General features: G+C 57.6%; 1 protein-coding gene across 1 annotated transcript in view; it reads right to left on the bottom strand.

The window, feature by feature from the left end:
- Nucleotides 1-446: 446 nt before the first annotated feature.
- The window catches only part of LOC142907953 (dynein axonemal heavy chain 2-like), a gene marked incomplete at its 5' end in the record, with an annotated part of 39,589 nt that continues 21,061 nt past the window's right edge, over nt 447-18,974 (bottom strand). The window contains 6 exons of the mRNA XM_076057987.1: nt 447-454; nt 2,285-2,658; nt 5,086-5,177; nt 7,867-8,019; nt 9,436-9,594; nt 13,291-13,428. Coding sequence (XP_075914102.1) covers nt 447-454; nt 2,285-2,658; nt 5,086-5,177; nt 7,867-8,019; nt 9,436-9,594; nt 13,291-13,428 — 924 coding nt within the window. The remainder of the gene's footprint in view (nt 455-2,284; nt 2,659-5,085; nt 5,178-7,866; nt 8,020-9,435; nt 9,595-13,290; nt 13,429-18,974) is intronic.

Below are 18,974 nucleotides of genomic sequence, written 5' to 3'. Positions count from 1 at the left end.
ACTCACACAGAGACCCACAGACTCACATAGAGATCCACAGACTCACACAGTGACCTACAGGACTCACACAGAGACCCACAGACTCACACAGAGACCCACAGACTCACACAGAGACCACAGACTCACATAGAGAAGAACTATTGTTGTCATTGTAGCGGCGTGTTTAATGTGGCGCCGCACTCTGATGTTTTATTTAAAAAAAAAGAGTCTATTCAATTAAGTTAGAACGTGTTTGTCTGTACGTGCGTTTCGACGTGACGTCACGTTTCTCCCCCCGCCTCACTCGTCACACATCGTCACAAATGTCTGGGGGGGGTGGCCAGGAACGACGCCCGGCCGCCTTTGTCTCCCCGCAGTAGCGATGTGTTTACTACGCCAACGCACGAGGAACTCATTTGAGGCCGAGCCGACCTAGGGGAGAGGCCCAGAAGCGGTTCAGGTAATCGTCATTGATCTTGGCAAGAATGTACACACAGAGACACCAGGCAGAGAAACACAGACTCACACAGAGACCCACAGACTCACACAGAAGACCCACAGACTCACACAGAGACCCACAGACTCACACAGAGCCCAACAGACTCACCACACAGAGACCCACAGACTCACACAGAGACCCACAGAATCACACAGAGGACCCACAGACCACCACACAGAGACCCACAGACTCACCACACAGGGACCCCACAGAGACCCACAGAGACCCCACAGAGACCCCACAGAGACCCACAGACACTCCACAGAGACCCACAGAGGCCCCATAGAGACCCACAGAGACCCACAGAGACCCACAGAGACCCACAGAGACCCCACAGAGACCCACAGAGACCCACAGAGACCCACAGACACCCCACAGAGACCCCACAGAGACCCATAGAGACCCACAGAGATCCCCACAGAGACCCACAGAGACCCACAAAGACCCTGCAGAGACACCCCACAGAGACCCACAGACACTCCACAGAGACTCACAGAGACCCACAGAGACCCCACAGAGACCCCACAGAGACCCACAGACACTCCACAGAGACTCACAGAGACCCACAGAGACCCCACAGAGACCCCACAGAGACCCCACAGAGACCCACAGAGACCCCACAGAGACCTCACAGAGACCCCACAGAGACCCACAGAGACCCCACAGAGACCCACAGGACCCACAGAGACCACAGGACCCCACAGAGACCCCAGAGACCTCACAGAGACCCACAGAGACCCACAGAGACCCCATAGAGACCCCACAGAGACTCCACAGAGACCCCACAGAGACCCACAGAGACTCCACAGAGACCCCACAGAGACATCCCACACAGACACTCCACAGAGACCCACAGAGACCCCACAGAGACCCACAGAGACACCCCACAGAGACCCACAGAGACCCACAGAGAACCCACAAAGACCCAAAGAGACCCCACAGAGACCCACAGAGACCCCACAGAGACCCCACAGAGACCCACAGAAACCCACAGAGACCCCACAGAGACCCCACAGAGACCCCACAGAGACCCCACAAAGACCCCACAGAGACCCACAGACACTCCACAGAGACCCCACAGAGACCCCACAGAGACTCCACAGAGACCCACAGAGACATCCCACACAGACACTCCACAGAGACCCCACAGAGACCCCACAGAGACCCCACAAAGATCCCACAGAGACCCCACAGAGACCCCACAGAGACCCACAGACACTCCACAGAGACCCACAGAGACCCACAGAGACCCCACAGAGACCCCACAGAGACCCCACAGAGACTCACAGAGACCCCACAGAGACTCCACAGAGACACCCCACAGAGACCCACAGAGACCCACAGAGACCCCACAGAGACCCCACAGAGACCCCACAGAGACCCCACAGAGACCCACAGAGACCCCACAAAGACCCCACAGAGACCCACAGAGACCCCACAGAGACCCCAAAGAGACCCCACAGAGACTCACAGAGACCCACAGAGAACCCACAAAGACCCCAAAGAGACCCCACAGAGACCCCACAGAGACCCCACAGAGACCCAACAGAGACCCCACAGAGACCCCACAGAGACCCCACAGAGACCCCACAGAGACCCCACAAAGACCCCACAGAGACCCCACAGAGACCCACAGAGACCCCATAGAGACCCCACAGAGACCCCACAGAGACCCCACAGAGACCCCACAGAGACCCCACAGAGACCCACAGAGACCCCACAGAGACCCCACAGAGACCCACAGAGACCCCAAAGAGACCCCACAGAGACCCCACAGAGACCCACAGAGACCCCACAGAGACCCACAGAGACCCCACAGAGACCCCACACAGAGACCCCACAGAGACCCCACAGAGACATCCCACACAGACACTCCACAGAAACCCCACAAAGACCCACAGAGACCCCACAGAGACCCACAGAGACCCCACAGAGACCCCACAGAGACCCCACAGAGACCGCACAGAGACGCGAACCTCACCTGCGCCGACATGTTGATGGTGAGTACGCTCCAGGCGGCTGGATCGAGGCTCTGGGCGACACTCTGAGCCAGCAGAGTCTTTCCCGTGCCCACTGGCCCAACCAGCAGCACCGGCCGCTGGCTGGACACCAGCGCGCTGACCAGCATGTGGTAGCGCAGCGTGTCCACTGTGGGCACTACCAGCTTGTAGAAGGGCGTGCTGCGGTGGTGGGGAGGGTGGGTGGGGTTAGTGGGGGGGAGATTGGTGGTGTTGTTAATGTGTGTGTGTGCGCGTGTCTTTGTGTGCGTGTCTTTGCGCGCTGCGCTATGAACCTGGCGACCCGGGTTCGATTCCCGCTCGCGGCCAACACCAGTGACGATTATCTGAAGCGGTCCCGGGCCTCCCCTAGGTCGACTCAGCCTCAAATGAGTACCTGGTGAGGTGTGTAAACATCGCCACTAGGGAGACAAAGGCGGTCGGGCGTGGTGCTGGCCACCCACCCCCTCGTGTACCGTTCCGGCCTTCATAGGTGCTCGCTAACAGCACTTGCCCCTACAGTCTGTTACAGGCTATATGGGGGATTTTGTCTTTGTGTGTGTGCGTGTAGGGGGTACAGGTGGTGCATCAGCAGGTCATCTCAGTCATCTCAGTCAGTCGGCCCGTGGCACCTGCTGGGTCTGCCCCGTGACCTCCTGCCAGCGGGCGTTCGACACTTCACGTGGCCTCAAGGTGCACATAGCCTGGCACAAGCGTCGTGGTGACGTCACCGCCACTTAGTGGCGAATGGCGGTTGTTGTTGTGAGTGTGAGTATGTATGTGTAAGTGAGTCTGTATGAGTGAGTGTGAGTCTGAATGAGTGAGTGAGTGTGAGTCTGTATGAGTAAGTGTGAGTCTGTACGAGTGAGTGAGTGTGAGTCTGAATGAGTGAGTGAGTGTGAGTCTGTATGAGTGTTAGTCTGTACGAGTGAATGTATGAGTGAATGTGAGTCTAAATGAGTCAGTGTGAGTCTGTACGAGTGAGTGAGTGAGTGTGTGAGTGAGTGTGCATCTGTATGAGTGAGTGTGAGTCTGTATGAGTGAGTGAGTGAGTGTGAGTCTGAATGAGTGAGTGTGAGTCTGTATGAGTGTGAGTCTGAATGAGTGAGTGAGTGTGAGTCTGTATGAGTGTGAGTCTGTATGAGTGAGTGAGTGTATGAGTGAGTGTGAGTCTGTATGAGTGAGTGAGTGTGAGTCTGTATGAGTGAGTGAGTGTGAGTCTGTACGAGTGTGAGTCTGTATGAGTGAGTGAGTGTATGAGTGAGTGTGAGTCTGTATGAGTGTGAGTCTGTATGAGTGAGTGAGTGTGAGTCTGTATGAGTGTGAGTCTGTATGAGTGAGTGAGTGTATGAGTGAGTGTGAGTCTGTATGAGTGTGAGTCTGAATGAGTGAGTGAGTGTGAGTCTGTATGAGTGTGAGTCTGAATGAGTGAGTGAGTGTGAGTCTGAATGAGTGAGTGTGAGTCTGTATGAGTGTGAGTCTGAATGAGTGAGTGAGTGTGAGTCTGTATGAGTGTGAGTCTGTATGAGTGAGTGAGTGTATGAGTGAGTGTGAGTCTGTATGAGTGAGTGAGTGTGAGTCTGTATGAGTGAGTGAGTGTGAGTCTGTACGAGTGTGAGTCTGTATGAGTGAGTGAGTGTATGAGTGAGTGTGAGTCTGTATGAGTGTGAGTCTGAATGAGTGAGTGAGTGTGAGTCTGTATGAGTGTGAGTCTGAATGAGTGAGTGAGTGTGAGTCTGTATGAGTGTCAGTCTGTAAGAGTGAGTGTACGAGTGAGTGTGAGTCTGTGTGAGTGAGTGTGAGTCTGTACGAGTGAGTGAGAGTATGAGTGAGTGTGAGTCTGTATGAGTGAGTGAGTGAGTGTATGAGTGAGTGTGAATCTGTACGAGTGAGTGAGTGTGAGTCTGTACGAGTGAGTGAGTGAGTGTATGAGTGAGTGTGAGTCTGTACGAGTGAGTGAGTGTATGAGTGAGTGTGAGTCTGTATGAGTGAGTGAGTGTATGAGTGAGTGTGAGTCTGTACGAGTGAGTGAGTGTATGAGTGAGTGTGAGTCTGTACGAGTGAGTGAGTGTGAGTCTGTACGAGTGAGTGAGTGTATGAGTGAGTGAGTGTGAATCTGTACGAGTGAGTGAGTGTGAGTCTGTACGAGTGAGTGAGTGTATGAGTGAGTGAGTGTGAATCTGTACGAGTGAGTGTGAGTCTGTACGAGTGAGTGAGTGTACGAGTGAGTGTGAGTCTGTACGAGTGAGTGAGTGTGAGTCTGTACGAGTGAGTGAGTGTGAGTCTGTACGAGTGAGTGAGTGTGAGTCTGTACGAGTGAGTGAGTGTGAGTCTGTACGAGTGAGTGAGTGTGAGTCTGTACGAGTGAGTGAGTGTACGAGTGAGTGAGTGTGAATCTGTACGAGTGAGTGAGTGAGTGTATGAGTGAGTGTGAGTCTGTACGAGTGAGTGAGTGTGAGTCTGTACGAGTGAGTGAGTGTACGAGTGAGTGAGTGTGAGTCTGCATGAGTGAGAGCTTCCTAGCCCATCGGATTTCCTTCCCCGGATAAACAAATCAAGATCAACATTAAAAGCGTTTGTGGCGGTGGGTGGCGGCGGGAGGTCCCTTACCTGGGCAAGTATCGCCACCCCTTGGGCAGCTTATCCTCAAACGGGGACCACTTCCTATTCTTGACATCCACGTAATATTCATAGACGGTATCCTGCAGGGGCCCAGAGTGGGTGAGAAAGGCAGGTGAGCGAAGGGGGTTCAGAGGTCGGAGTTTGCCGAACGCTCAAACCCGCTGAGATTCCGGTCCCGCGGCTCCCGCCCGGAGCGATCAAACCGGGTACCCCGGTGCGGCGCGGTGAGTCCGATGGTCTTCCCGCGCCGAGAGACGCGGGTCTCGGGCAGAGATCCTGGGGACTCGCACGGAGAGCCGCGGGTCTCGGGCGGAGTGACGTGGGTCCCACGCGGAGATCCGTGGGTCTCACATTGAGAGCCGTGGGCTCACATTGAGATCCGGGGACTCACACGGAAAGCCGTGGGTCTCACATTGAGATCCGTGGGTCTCACATTGAGATCCGTGGGTCTCACATTGAGATCCGTGGGTCTCACATTGAGATCCGGGGACTCACGCGGAGATCCGTGGGTCTCACATTGAGAGCCGTGGGCTCACATTGAGATCCGGGGACTCACACGGAGAGCCGTGGGTCTCACATTGAGATCCGTGGGTCTCACATTGAGATCCGTGGGTCTCACATTGAGATCCGGGGACTCACGCGGAGATCCGTGGGTCTCACATTGAGAGCCGTGGGTCTCACATTGAGATCCGGGGACTCGCACGGAGGGCCGTGGGTCTCAGGCGGAGATCCGTGGGTCTCACATTGAGAGCCGTGGGTTCTCACATTGAGATCCGGGGACTCACACGGAGATCCGTGGGTCTCACATTGAGAGCCGTGGGTCTCAGGCGGAGAGCCGTGGGTCTCACATTGAGAGCCGTGGACTCACGCGGAGAGCCGTAGACTCGCACAGAGATCCATAGACTCGCACAGAGAGCCATAGACTCGCACAGAGAGCCGTGGACTCGCACAGAGAGCCATAGACTTGCAGGGAGAGAGCCATAGACTCGCACAGAGAGCCACAGACTCGCACAGAGAGCCACAGACTGGCACAGTGAGCCACAGACTCAAACAGAGACCCACAGACTCGCACAGAGACCCACAGACTCGCACAGAGAGCCATTAACTCGCACACAGAGCCACAGACTCGCAGAGAGAGCCACAGACTCGCGCAGAGAGCCATAGACTCACTTTTCCTCTTTACTATTTCACATTTTTTATTTTTTTTTACTTTTCCAGGTAAGGCCCCAATGAGCTGCTGTGTAACTCTTGTTTCAGAAGCGACCCTGAGCATCACCAATGACAGCAGCTCGAACGAAGTGGCGGCTCATTGCCATCACCATCACGTGGGAATGTACAGCAGTCGCCAAATACTCTCAGCGCGTGGGTGACGTTGATTCTAAATGTGCAGGGATAAACCGGAGGACCTGGTAGAAAATCCACGTGGACCACGGGGAGAGAGAGAGATGGAACCCACGACCTCCTGCCTACCAGGCGAGGTAGTTAACATCTCCTAGCCACTGTGATGATGATGGTGAGAGACACGCAGACTCCAAATCTACAGCAGGCTTTGCCAGGGTCGGGATCGAACCCAAGTCTTCCTGCCTACCAGGCGAGGTAGTTAACATCTCCTAGCCACTGTGATGATGATGGTGAGAGACACGCAGACTCCAAAGACACAGCAGGCTTCGCCAGGGTCGGGATCGAACCCACGACCTCCTGTACTCCAGGCGAGGTAGTCAACATCTCGGCTGGTATACACAGCGCTCTCACTCCGAGTGGTGAAGAAAGTTCTTTATCTGGGCTGCAGCATGTCGGATCGACACTGCAGCAGCCAATAGGTCAATCCCCCTTTGTTAATTGCCTTTAATCTGGAGTGTGATCTCCCCATGCCTACCGGCTACACAGATAAACACTCACACCACTACCATCGCCACCACTCACACCACCACCACCACCACCGCCACCACTCACACCACCACCACTCACATCACCACCACCACCACTCACACCACCACCACCACCATCACCACCACCACTCACATCATCATCATCACCACCACTCACATCATCATCACCACTCACATCATCATCACCACCACTCACACCACCGCCACCATCACCACTCACACCACCGCCACCATCACCACCACCACTCACATCATCATCACCACCACTCACATAATCACCACCACTCACATCACCACCACCACTCACACCACCATCACCACCACCACTACATCACCACCACCACCACTCACATCATCATCACCACCACTCACACCACCACCACCACCACCACCGCCACCACCACTCACATAATCATCACCACCACTCACACCACCGCCACCGTCACCACCACCACCACCATCACCACTCACATCATCATCACCACCACTCACATAATCACCACCACTCACACCACCACCACCACCACCACTCACACCACCACCACCACCACCACTCACATCACCACCACCACCACTCACATCATCACCGCCACTTACCATCGCCACAACCATTGACATTGCCACTGGTCGACGTGCGTGTGCGTGCTCACACACACACACGCACGCACACACACGCACACACACGCACGCACACGCACGCACACACACACGTACACACGCACACACACACGCACACAGAAACACACGCGCACAGAAATACACACACACGCACAGACACACACACACACGCACGCACACACACACACGCACACACAAGCATGCACACACACACGCACACACACGCACACACACACACACACACGCGCGCACGCACGTGCACCTTGTTGGGGAAGGTGCCCTCGATCTCGCGCAGGAAGTTGTCCACCTTCTTGCGCCCCTCCTCGTCGACCGCGGCGCACAGCGACCACACGAGGCTGAAGAGGAACCACAGCTCCACCATGCGGCCCAGCCCCTCCGTGTCCGCCGGGTTCACCTACGGGGCGACGTGCGGTGCGACCAAGTGCGGGTCACGTGTGGGTCACGTGTGGGTCACGTGCGGGTCACGTGTGGGTCACGTGTGGGTGACGTGTGGGTGATGTGTGGGTGATGTGTGGGTGACGTGTGGGTGATGTGTGGGTGATGTGTGGGTGACGTGTGGGTGATGTGTGGGTGACGTTTGGGTGACGTGTGGGCGACGTTTGGGTGACGTTTGGGTGACGTGTGGGTGATGTGTGGGTGACGTGTGGGTGACGTGTGAGTGACGTTTGGGTGATGTGCGGGTGACGTGTGGGTGATGTGTGGGTGATGTGTGGGTGACGTGTGGGTGATGTGTGGGTGACGTGTGGGTGACGTGCGGGTCACGTGTGGGTGATGTGTGAGTGATGTGTGGGTGACGTGTGGGTGACGTGTGGGTGACGTGTGGGTGATGTGTGGGTGACGTGTGGGTGACGTGTGGGTGACGTGTGGGTGACGTGCGGTTGACGTGTGGGCGACGTGTGGGTGACGTGTGGGTGACGTGTGGGTGACGTGTGGGTGATGTGTGGGTGAGGTGTGGGTGATGTGTGAGTGACGTGTGGGTGACGTGTGGGTGACGTGTGGGTGACGTGTGAGTGACGTGTGAGTGATGTGTGAGTGACGTTTGGGTGACGTGTGGGTGACGTGCGGGTGACGTGCTGGTGACGTGTGGGTGACGTGTGGGTGACGTGTGGGTGACGTTTGGGTGACGTTTGGTTGACGTGTGGGTGACGTGTGGGTGACGTGTGGGTGACGTGTGGGTGACGTGTGGGTGACGTGTGGGTGACGTGTGGGTGACGTGCGGCCCACCGCATCACCCACCCCACGCCTCGCCCGGTCACCACTAGCGTCACTTGTGTCGCGAGCATTTAGTTGTTTTGTTTATCTGTTGTTGTTGTTGTTGTCGTAACTTGCACACACACGGTAGTGTAGGGGAGCGACACTCACGCACAGGCACACGCACATACGGACACACACACACACAGACACACACACACACGGGCACACACACACACGGGCACACACAGACACACACACGCCCACGGGCACACACACACGGGCACACACACACACACGGGCACACGCACACACACACGCCCACTGGCACGCACACACACACACACGGGCACACACACACACACGGGCACACGCACACACACACGCCCACTGGCACGCATACACACACACACGGGCACACACACACACGCACACGGGCACACACACACACGGGCACACGCACACACACACACGCGCCCACTGGCACGCATACACACACACAGGCACACACACACACGGGCACACACACACACACACGCACACGGGCACACACACACACGGGCACACACACACACGGGCACACACACACACACACCCACTGGCACGCACGGCCACGCACCCCGTTGTCGGGCGTGGCGAGGGCTCCGTAGAGCTTGCACAGCGAGGCGACGGCGCCGCACTCGGGCACGGGCACGGGCTGACGGCAGGCGGCGCCCACAAAGTCGAGCGTCAGCTGCACGTAGCGCTCCACAAGCGGCCGCAGGTGCTCGGCCTCCTCCTGTGGCGGCAGGGCCGGCCGTGGTGGGGGTGGACAGAGAGGGAGCAGACATCGTCAACATCGTCATCGTCGTCGTCGTCGTCGTCACGGTGGGCTAGGGAGATGTTGACTACCTCGCCTGGTGCGCAGGAGGTCGTGGGTTCCATCCCGACCCTGACGACGCCTGCTGCTGTATATTTGGAATCTGTGCGTCTCTCTCTCTCATCATCATCACGGTGGCTAGGGAGATGTTGACTACCTCGCCTGGGGCGCAGGAGGTCGCGGGTTCGATCCCGACCCTTACGATGCCTGCTGCTGCTGTAAATGTGGAGTTTGCGTGTCTCTCTCTCTCATCATCATCATCATTATCATCACGGTGGCTAGGAGATGTTGACTACCTCGCCTGGTACGCAGGAGGTCGTGGGTTCGATCCCGACCCTGACGATGCCTGCTGCTGCTGCTGTATATTTGGAGTTTGTGGTGTCTCTCTCATCATCATCATTATCATCAGGGTGGCTAGGAGATGTTGACTACCTCGCCTGGTGCGCAGGAGGTCGTGGGTTCGATCCCGACCCTGACGATGCCTGCTGCTGCTGTAAATGTGGAGTCTGCGTGTCTCTCTCTCATCATCATCGTCACGGTGGCTAGGAGATGTTGACTACCTCGCCTGGGGCGCAGGAGGTCGTGGGTTCGATCCCGACCCTGACGACGCCTGCTGCTGCTGCTGCTGTACATTTGGAGTCTGCTGCTGCTGTATATTTGGAGTCTGCTGCTGCTGCTGTACATTTGGAGTCTGCGTGTCTCTCTCCACATGGCCGCCTGTATTTTGACTCCGGGTCCCTCCGGTTTTCCCCTCCACGTCGAGATTCGACGCCACCCACGCGTCGCTCGGCTCGTTTGGCCGCTGCTCTGAATGTCCCCACGTGGTGACGGTGATCCCCCCCACTTGGGTGGATCATCGATCGCGGCCACCTCCTCCCTGGGCCCTAACCCGGAGAGGGAAATAGTTTTAGCTTAAGTGGGAGGTGGCGATGGGAGGGCGAGGAGGTGACACAGAGAGGACGTGCAGGAGGAGGTGGAGGAGGTGGTGGAGGAGGAGGTAGAGGTGGAACATGAAGAGGATGTGAAGGAGGTGGAGGTTGTGGAGGAGGATGTGGAGTAGGTGGAGGTGGAGGATGTGGAGGAGGATGTGGAGGTGGTGGAGGATGTGGAGTAGGTGGAGGTGGTGGAGGATGTGGAGGAGGAGGTGGAGGATGTGGAGTAGGTGGAGGAGGTGGAGGAGGATGTGGAGGAGGAGGTGGAGGATGTGGAGGAGGATGTGGAGTAGGTGGTGGAGGATGTGGAGGAGTAGGTGGAGTAGGTGGAGGAGGTGGAGTAGATGGACGAGGATGTGGAGGATGTTGAGGAGGTCGAGGTGGAGGAGAAGGAGGTGGAGGATGTGGATGAGCGTGGGGAGGAGCGAGGTGGGGGGGGGGGAGACACGTGGAGGGAGAGGTGGCGCATGGAGGAGGAGGTGGAAGAGGAGGGAGCAGAAGAAGGGAGACACGAGGAGGAGAAAGAGGAGGGAGAGGGGAGGAGGAGGAGGGAGGAGGAGAAAGAGGAGGGAGAGGGGAGGAGGAGGAGGAAGGTAAACACGCGGTACAATGACAGCAGCAGTACATTTGGAGCAGATTATGAGATGACTGAATTTGCAGATCAGTTCCGCTCCAAATTACTGTCCGTGCCTGTCGGTGCGTGCATGTCTGTGCGTGTCTGTGCGTGTCTGTGCGTGTCTGTGCGTGCGTGTGCGTGTCTGTGCGTGTGCGTGCACGGTCCCATCGGTGAGCTCCTCCGGCAGGCAAGGCTGCGTTGGCTGGGTCATGTATCCCGCATGCCCAGCCACCGCATGCCGAAACAGCTTTTGTTCGGCCGGATCGAGGTGGCTAAGCGGGCGCGGCACGGGCTAGAGAAGAGATGGAGTGATGTGGTACAGGAGGACCTGGAGCTGAGTGGACTTGCCGATGACTGGTACCAGCGGTGTCAAGATCGGCCTCTATGGAGGAGGCTCGTGAAGGACGCTGCTACTGGGCAGTTGGAGGCAGTCGCCCTCCAACAACAACAGAGGGCGGAGGAGCGACGCTCACAACAACGAGCGGAGCGCCGGGTGGCTAAAGCACAGCAGGTTGGCACAGTAGGGGGCACAGGTGGTGCATCAGCCAGTCATCTCAGTCATCTCAGTCAGTCGACCCGTGGCACCTGGGTTTGCCCCGAGACCTCCTGCCAGCGGGCGTTCGACACTTCACGTGGCCTCAAGGTGCACATGGCCTGGCACAAGCGTCGTGGTGATGTCACCGCCACTTAGTGGCGAATGGCGGTTGTTGTGTTGTTGTTGTGTCTGTGTGTGTCCGTGCGTGTGCGTGCGTGTCTGTGCGTGTGCGTCTCTGTGTGTGTCCGTGCCTGTGCGTGTCCGTGCCTTTGGCCGGAGGAGGTGGATGTGGAGGAGGAGGTGGATGTGGAGGAGGAGGTGGAGGAGGATGTGGAGTAGGTGGAGGAGGTGGAGGAGGTGGAGGAGGTGGACGAGGATGTGGAGGAGGAGGTGGAGGAGGTGGATTTGGAGGAGGAGGTGGAGGAGGATGTGGAGTAGGTGGAGGAGGTGGAGGTGGAGGAGGTGGACGAGGATGTGGAGTAGGTGGAGGAGGTGGAGGATGTGGAGGAGGATGTGAAGTAGGTGGAGGTGGTGGAGGATGTAGTGGAGTAGGTGGAGGAGGTGGACGAGGATGTGGAGGATGTTGAGGAGGTCGAGGTGGAGGAGAAGGAGGTGGAGGATGGGGAGGAGCGAGGTCGGGGGGGGGGGAGACACGGGGGGGGAGACACGTGGAGGGAGAGGTGGCGCAGGGAGGAGGAGGCAGAAGAGGAGGGAGCAGAAGAAGGGAGACACGAGGAGGAGAAAGAGGAGGGAGAGGGGAGGAGGAGGGAGGAGGAGAAAGAGGAGGGAGAGGGGAGGAGGAGGGAGGAGGAGAAAGAGGAGGGAGAGGGGAGGAGGAGGAGGAGGAAGGTAAACACGCGGTACAATGACAGCAGCAGTACATTTGGAGCGGATTATGAGATGACTGAATTTGCAGATCAGTTCCGCTCCAAATTACTGTCCGTGCCTGTCAGTGCGTGCGTGTCTGTGCGTGTCTGCGCGTGCGTGTCTGTGCGTGTGCGTGCATGTCCGTGTGCGTGCGTGTGCGTGCGTGTCTGTGCGTGTCCGTGCATGTCTGTGCGTGTGCGTGTGTGGCCGTGCGTGTCTGTGCGTGTCTGTGCGTGTCTGTGCGTGTCTGTGCGTGCGTGTCTGTGCGTGTCTGTGTGCGTGTGCGTGTCTGTGCGTGTGCGTGCATGTCTGTGCGTGTGCGTGTCTGTGTGTGTCTGTGCGTGTCCATGCATGCGTGTCTGTGCGTGTCTGTGCGTGTCTGTGTGTGTCTGTGCGTGTCCGTGCGTGCGTGTCTGTGCGTGTCTGTGCGCGTGTGTGTCTGTGTGTGTCTGTGCGTGTCCGTGCGCGTGCGTGTCTGTGCGTGTCTGTGCGTGTCTGTGTGTGTGCGTGTGTGTCTGTGCGCGTGTGCGTGTCTGTGCGCGTGCGTGTCTGTGCGTGTGCGTGTCTGTGCGTGTCTCTGCGTGTGCGTGCGTGTGTGTGCGTGTCTCTGCGTCTGCGTGCGTGTGTGTGCGTGTCTGTGCGTGCGTGTGCGTGCGTGTGCGTGCCTTTGGCCGGCCCTGCAGCCAGGATTGGACGTGCGGGCGCCATCCCAGCTGGTGGTAGTCGCTGTAGACGACGCCGCAGCGAGACAGCGTGGCGGGAGACGCCGCCGCCAGGTCCGCCACCTCGAACAGCAGCGACACCTGGGGTCGGGGGGGGAGTCACGGAGGGGAGTCACGGAGGGGGAGTCACGGAGAGGGAGTCACGGAGGGGAGTCACGGAGAGGAGTCACGGAGCGGAGTCATGGAGAGGAGTGATAGAGAGGAGTGATGGAGAGGAGTGATGGAGGGGAGTCACGGAGGGGAGTCACGGAGGGGAGTCACGGAGGGGAGTCACGGAGGGGAGTCACGGAGGAGAGTCACGGAGGGGAGTCACGGAGGGGAGTCACGGAGGAGAGTCACGGAGGGGAGTCACGGAGGGGAGTCACGGAGGGGAGTCACGGAGAGGAGTCACGGAGGGGAGTCACGGAGGGGAGTCACGGAGGGGAGTCACGGAGGGGAGTCACGGAGGGGAGTCACGGAGGGGAGTCACGGAGGGGAGTCACGGAGGGGAGTCACGGAGGGGAGTCACGGAGGAGAGTCACGGAGGGGAGTCACGGAGGGGAGTCACGGAGGGGAGTCACGGAGAGGAGTGATGGAGGGGAGTCACGGAGGGGAGTCACGGAGGGGAGTCACGGAGAGGGAGTCACGGAGGGGAGTCACGGAGGGGGAGTCACGGAGGGGAGTCACGGAGGGGAGTCACGGAGGGGAGTCACGGAGAGGGAGTCACGGAGGGGAGTCACGGAGGGGAGTCACGGAGGGGAGTCACGGAGGGGAGTCACGGAGGGGAGTCACGGAGGAGAGTCACGGAGGGGAGTCACGGAGGGGAGTCACGGAGGGGAGTCACGGAGAGGAGTGATGGAGGGGAGTCACGGAGGGGAGTCACGGAGGGGAGTCACGGAGAGGGAGTCACGGAGGGGAGTCACGGAGGGGGAGTCACGGAGGGGAGTCACGGAGGGGAGTCACGGAGGGGAGTCACGGAGAGGGAGTCACGGAGGGGGAGTCACGGAGGGGAGTCACGGAGAGGGAGTCACGGAGGGGAGTCACGGAGAGGTGTGATGGAGAGGAGTCACGGAGGGGAGTCACGGAGGGGAGTCACGGAGGGGAGTCACGGAGGGGAGTCACGGAGAGGAGTCACGGAGGGGAGTCACGGAGAGGAGTCACGGAGGGGAGTGATGGAGGGGAGTGATGGAGAGGAGTCACGGAGAGGAGTCACGGAGGGGAGTCACGGAGGGGGAGTCACGGAGAGGAGTCACGGAGGGGAGTCACGGAGGGGAGTCACGGAGGGGGAGTCACGGAGGGGGAGTCACGGAGAGGAGTGATGGAGAGGAGTCACGGAGGGGAGTCACGGAGGGGAGTCACGGAGGGAAGTCACAGAGAGGAGTCACGGAGGGGAGTCACGGAGGGGAGTCACAGAGAGGAGTCACGGAGGGGAGTCACGGAGGGGAGTCACGGAGGGGAGTCACGGAGGGGAGTCACGGAGGGGAGTCACGGAGAGGAGTCACGGAGAGGAGTCATGGAGGGGAGTCACGGAGGGGAGTCACAGAGAGGAGTCACGGAGGGGAGTCACGGAGGGGAGTCACGGAGGGGAGTCACGGAGGGATGACATTCCAAAGGGATTTCATTACGAAGAGATGACATCACGAAGGGATGACATCACGACGGGATGACATCACGAAGAGATGGCATCATGAAGGGAAGACATCACGAAGAGATGACATCACGAAGGGATGACATCCTAAAGGGATTTCATTATGAAGGGATGACATCATGAAGGAATTTCATCATGAAGGGATGACATCACGAAGCGATGACATCACGAAGAGATGACATCACGAAGAGATGACATCACAAAGCGATGACATCACGAAGAGATGACATCATGAAGGGATTTCATTACGAAGCGATGACATCACGAAGAGATGACATCACAAAGAGATGACATCACGAAGAAATGACATCATGAAGGGATTTCATTACGAACGGATGACATCACGAAGCGATGACATCACGAAGAGAGGACATCACGAAGCGATGACATCACGAAGAGATGACATCACGAAGAGATGACATCATGAAGGGATGACATTACGAAAAGAGGACATCACGAAGGGATGACATCATGAAGGGATGACATCATGAAGGGAAGACATCACGAAGAGATGACATCACGAAGCGATGACATCACGAAGCGATGACATCACGAAGAGAGGACATCACGAAGCGATGACATCACGAAGCGATGACATCACGAAGGGATGACATCATGAAGGGAAGACATCACGAAGAGATGACATCACGAAGCGATGACATCACGAAGCGATGACATCACGAAGAGAGGAAATCACGAAGCGATGACATCACGAAGCGATGACATCACGAATGGATGGCATCACGAAGGGATGACATCACGAAGAGATATTGCGAAGGGAAATTGGATATCCGCACCTCCAAATCCCCTACCCCCGTACGTCCGTTGAGCACAGTTGGCTAGGTACGGTAAGAAAGAAGTCCAACACACACACAAGGCACGCCCATTCTAAATGTGAGGAAAACCGAGGACCTGGAGAAATTTCCACGCGACCACGGGCAGAGAGAGAGAGACACGCAGACTCAGCCACGACCTCCTGTGTACCAGGCGAGGTAGTTAACATCTCCTAGCCACCGTGATCATGATGATGATGATGAGAGAGAGACGCAGACCCACGACCTCCTGTGTACCAGGCGAGGTAGTTAACATCTCCTAGCCACCGTGATGATGATGATGAGAGAGAGAGAGATGCAGACTCAGCAGGCTTTGTCAGGGTCGAGATCGAACCCACGACCTCCTGTGCACCAGGCGAGGTAGTTAACATCTAGCCACCGTGATGATGATGATGATGAGAGAGAGAGACACGCAAACTCAGCAGGCGTCGTCAGGGTCGAGATGGAACCCACGACCTCCTGTACACCAGTCAACATCTCCTAGCCACCGTGATGATGATGATGAGAGAGAGAGACACGCAAACTCAGCAGGCGTCGTCAGGGTCGAGATCGTACCCACGACCTCCTGTGTACCAGGCGAGGCAGTCAACATCTCCTAGCCACCGTGATAATGATGATGAGAGAGAGAGAGACACGCAAACCCTAACTATACAGCAGGCGTCGTCAGGGTCGAGATCGAACCCACGACCTCCTGTGCACCAGGCGAGGTAGTCAACATCTCCTAACCACCGTGATGATGATGATGAGAGAGAGAAAGACACGCACATCCCAAATATACAACAGGCATGGTCGGAAACGAACCCACGACCTCCTGTACACCAGGCGAGGTTGTCAACATCTCATAGCCACCGTGATGATGATGATGAGAGAGAGAGACACGCAAACCCTAACTATACAGCAGGCGTCGTCAGGGTCGAGATCGAACCCACGACCTCCTGTACACCAGGCGAGGTAGTCAACATCTCATAGCCACCGTTATGATGAAGGTCAGAGACGCGGTGGTGCTACTCGCTAACAGCCCTTACCCCAAAGGTCAGATCAGAATGACAACAGTTGTCTCTGCTGCAAGAGGAATCCGAAGAGCCATCAAGCTCTTTGTTTTACAGATGCCCAGCAGTAGATAATATTCATTTGTACCACCAGAATCCGATGATCCGTAAAGCTCTTTTACACAGATGCCCAGCATCAGAATCAGAACAAATATCCATACCGCCGGAATCCGATGATCCGTAAAGCTCTTTAACTCAGATGCCCAGTTGGGGTGGACGAGTTGGGGTGGACGAGTTGGGGTGGACGAGTTGGGGTGGACGAGTTGGGGTGATCGTGTTGGGGTGAGTGTGTGAGTGAGTGAGTGTGAGTGAGCGTGTTAGTGAGTCAGTGAGTGTGTGAGTGAGCGTGTGAGTGAGTGAGCGTGTGAGTGTGTGTGTGAGCGTGTGAGTGTGTGTGTGATTGAGTGTGTGAGTGAGCGTGTTAGTGTGTGAGTGAGTGTGTGAGTGAGTGAGCGTGTGAGTGTGTGTGTGAGTGAGCGTGTGAGTGTGTGTGTGATTGAGTGTGTGAGTGAATGTGTAAGTGTGTGAGTGAGTGTGTGAGCGTGTGTGTGCGTGTGTGTGTGTGAGTGTGTGCGAGTGTGTGAGTAAGCGTGTGAGTGAGTGTGTGAGTGAGCGTGTGTGTGAGTGTGTGAGTGAGCATGTGAGTGAGTGTGTGAGTGAGCATGAGTGTATGTGTGAGTGTGTGAGTGAGCGTGTGTGTGAGTGTGTGAGTGAGTGTGTGAGTGTGAGCGAACAGCACTTGCCCCCAACAGTCTGTCAAGGCTATACGGGGGATCATTGTCTTTGGGATTGTGTGCACCAGCGGTGTCAAGATCGGCCTCTGTGGAGGAAGAGGCTCGTGAAGGACGCTGCTACTGGGCAGCTGGAGGCAGTCGCCCTCCAACAACAACGGAGGGCGGAGGAGCGACGCTCACAACAACGAGCGGAGCGCCGGGCGGATAAAACGCAAGCGAGGTGGCACAGTATGGAGGGTTACAGGTGGTGGTGCATCGGCCAGTAGTCATCTCAGTCGGTCAACCCGATGGCACCTGCCAGTGCCTGTCCACGTGACCTCGTGCACCTAGCCTGGCACAGTAGGAGGCACAGGTGGTGGTGCATCGGCCAGTAGTCATCTCAGTCGGTCAACCCATGGCACCTGCCAGTGCCTGTCCACGTGACCTCGTGCACCTAGCCTGGCACAGTATGGAGGGTTACAGGTGGTGGTGAATCTGCCAGCCGTCATCTCAGTCGGTCAACCCGATGGCACCTGACAGTGCCTGTCCACGTGACCTCGTGCACCTAGCCTGGCACAGTATGGAGGGTTACAGGTGGTGGTGAATCTGCCAGCCGTCATCTCAGTCGGTCAACCCGATGGCACCTGACAGTGCCTGTCCACGTGACCTCGTGCACCTAGCCTGGCACAGTATGGAGGGTTACAGGTGGTGGTGAATCTGCCAGTCGTCATCTCAGTCGGTCAACCCGATGGCACCTGACAGTGCCTGTCCACGTGACCTCGTGCACCTAGCCTGGCACAGTATGGAGGGTTACAGGTGGTGGTGAATCTGCCAGCCGTCATCTCAGTCGGTCAACCCGATGGCACGTGCCAGTGCCTGTCCACGTGACCTCGTGCACCTAGCCTGGCACTCCCACAGGGTGGCACTGTCCCGCCTTTGTGGCGTCAATGATCACAGCGATGGCGATGGAGAGAGGTGGGGGGGGGAGGGGGGCTTGGGGCTTGCGTGTGGCCGGGATGAGGATGCGTGGAGCTGGAACGATCGACAAGAGGCACCCACCCACCCCCCCCACCCACCACCCCCCCACCCCCCCCCCACCACCCCCCCACCATGGCTCATTCGGTCATTCATCCCCAGCCACTTTAATTCTTCGGGAAATGTCACTGGACTGGCAGGGGAGGAGGGGTGGGGTGGGGTTAGGTGGGGTGGGGTGAGTGGGGTGAGTGGGGTGAGTGGGGTGAGTGGGGTGGGGTGAGTGGGGTGAGTGGGGTGAGTGGGGTGAGTGGGGTGGGGTGAGTGGGGTGAGTGGGGTGAGTGGGTCTGCTCTCTCATCCCCGCGTCTCTTCACATCTCCGCCTGCCACTCACCCCACCCCACTCACCCCATCCCACCCACCCCACAACAC

The sequence above is a fragment of the Petromyzon marinus genome (genome assembly GCF_048934315.1).
Source record: "Petromyzon marinus isolate PM22_M1 ecotype Great Lakes invasive population chromosome 67 unlocalized genomic scaffold, UKy_Petmar_22M1.pri1.0 chr67_unloc.3, whole genome shotgun sequence".
In the NCBI taxonomy this organism is placed as follows: Eukaryota; Metazoa; Chordata; class Hyperoartia; order Petromyzontiformes; family Petromyzontidae; genus Petromyzon; species Petromyzon marinus.
Note: the sequence above shows the minus strand (reverse complement) of the source record. Positions and strands in the feature narration are given on the sequence as shown.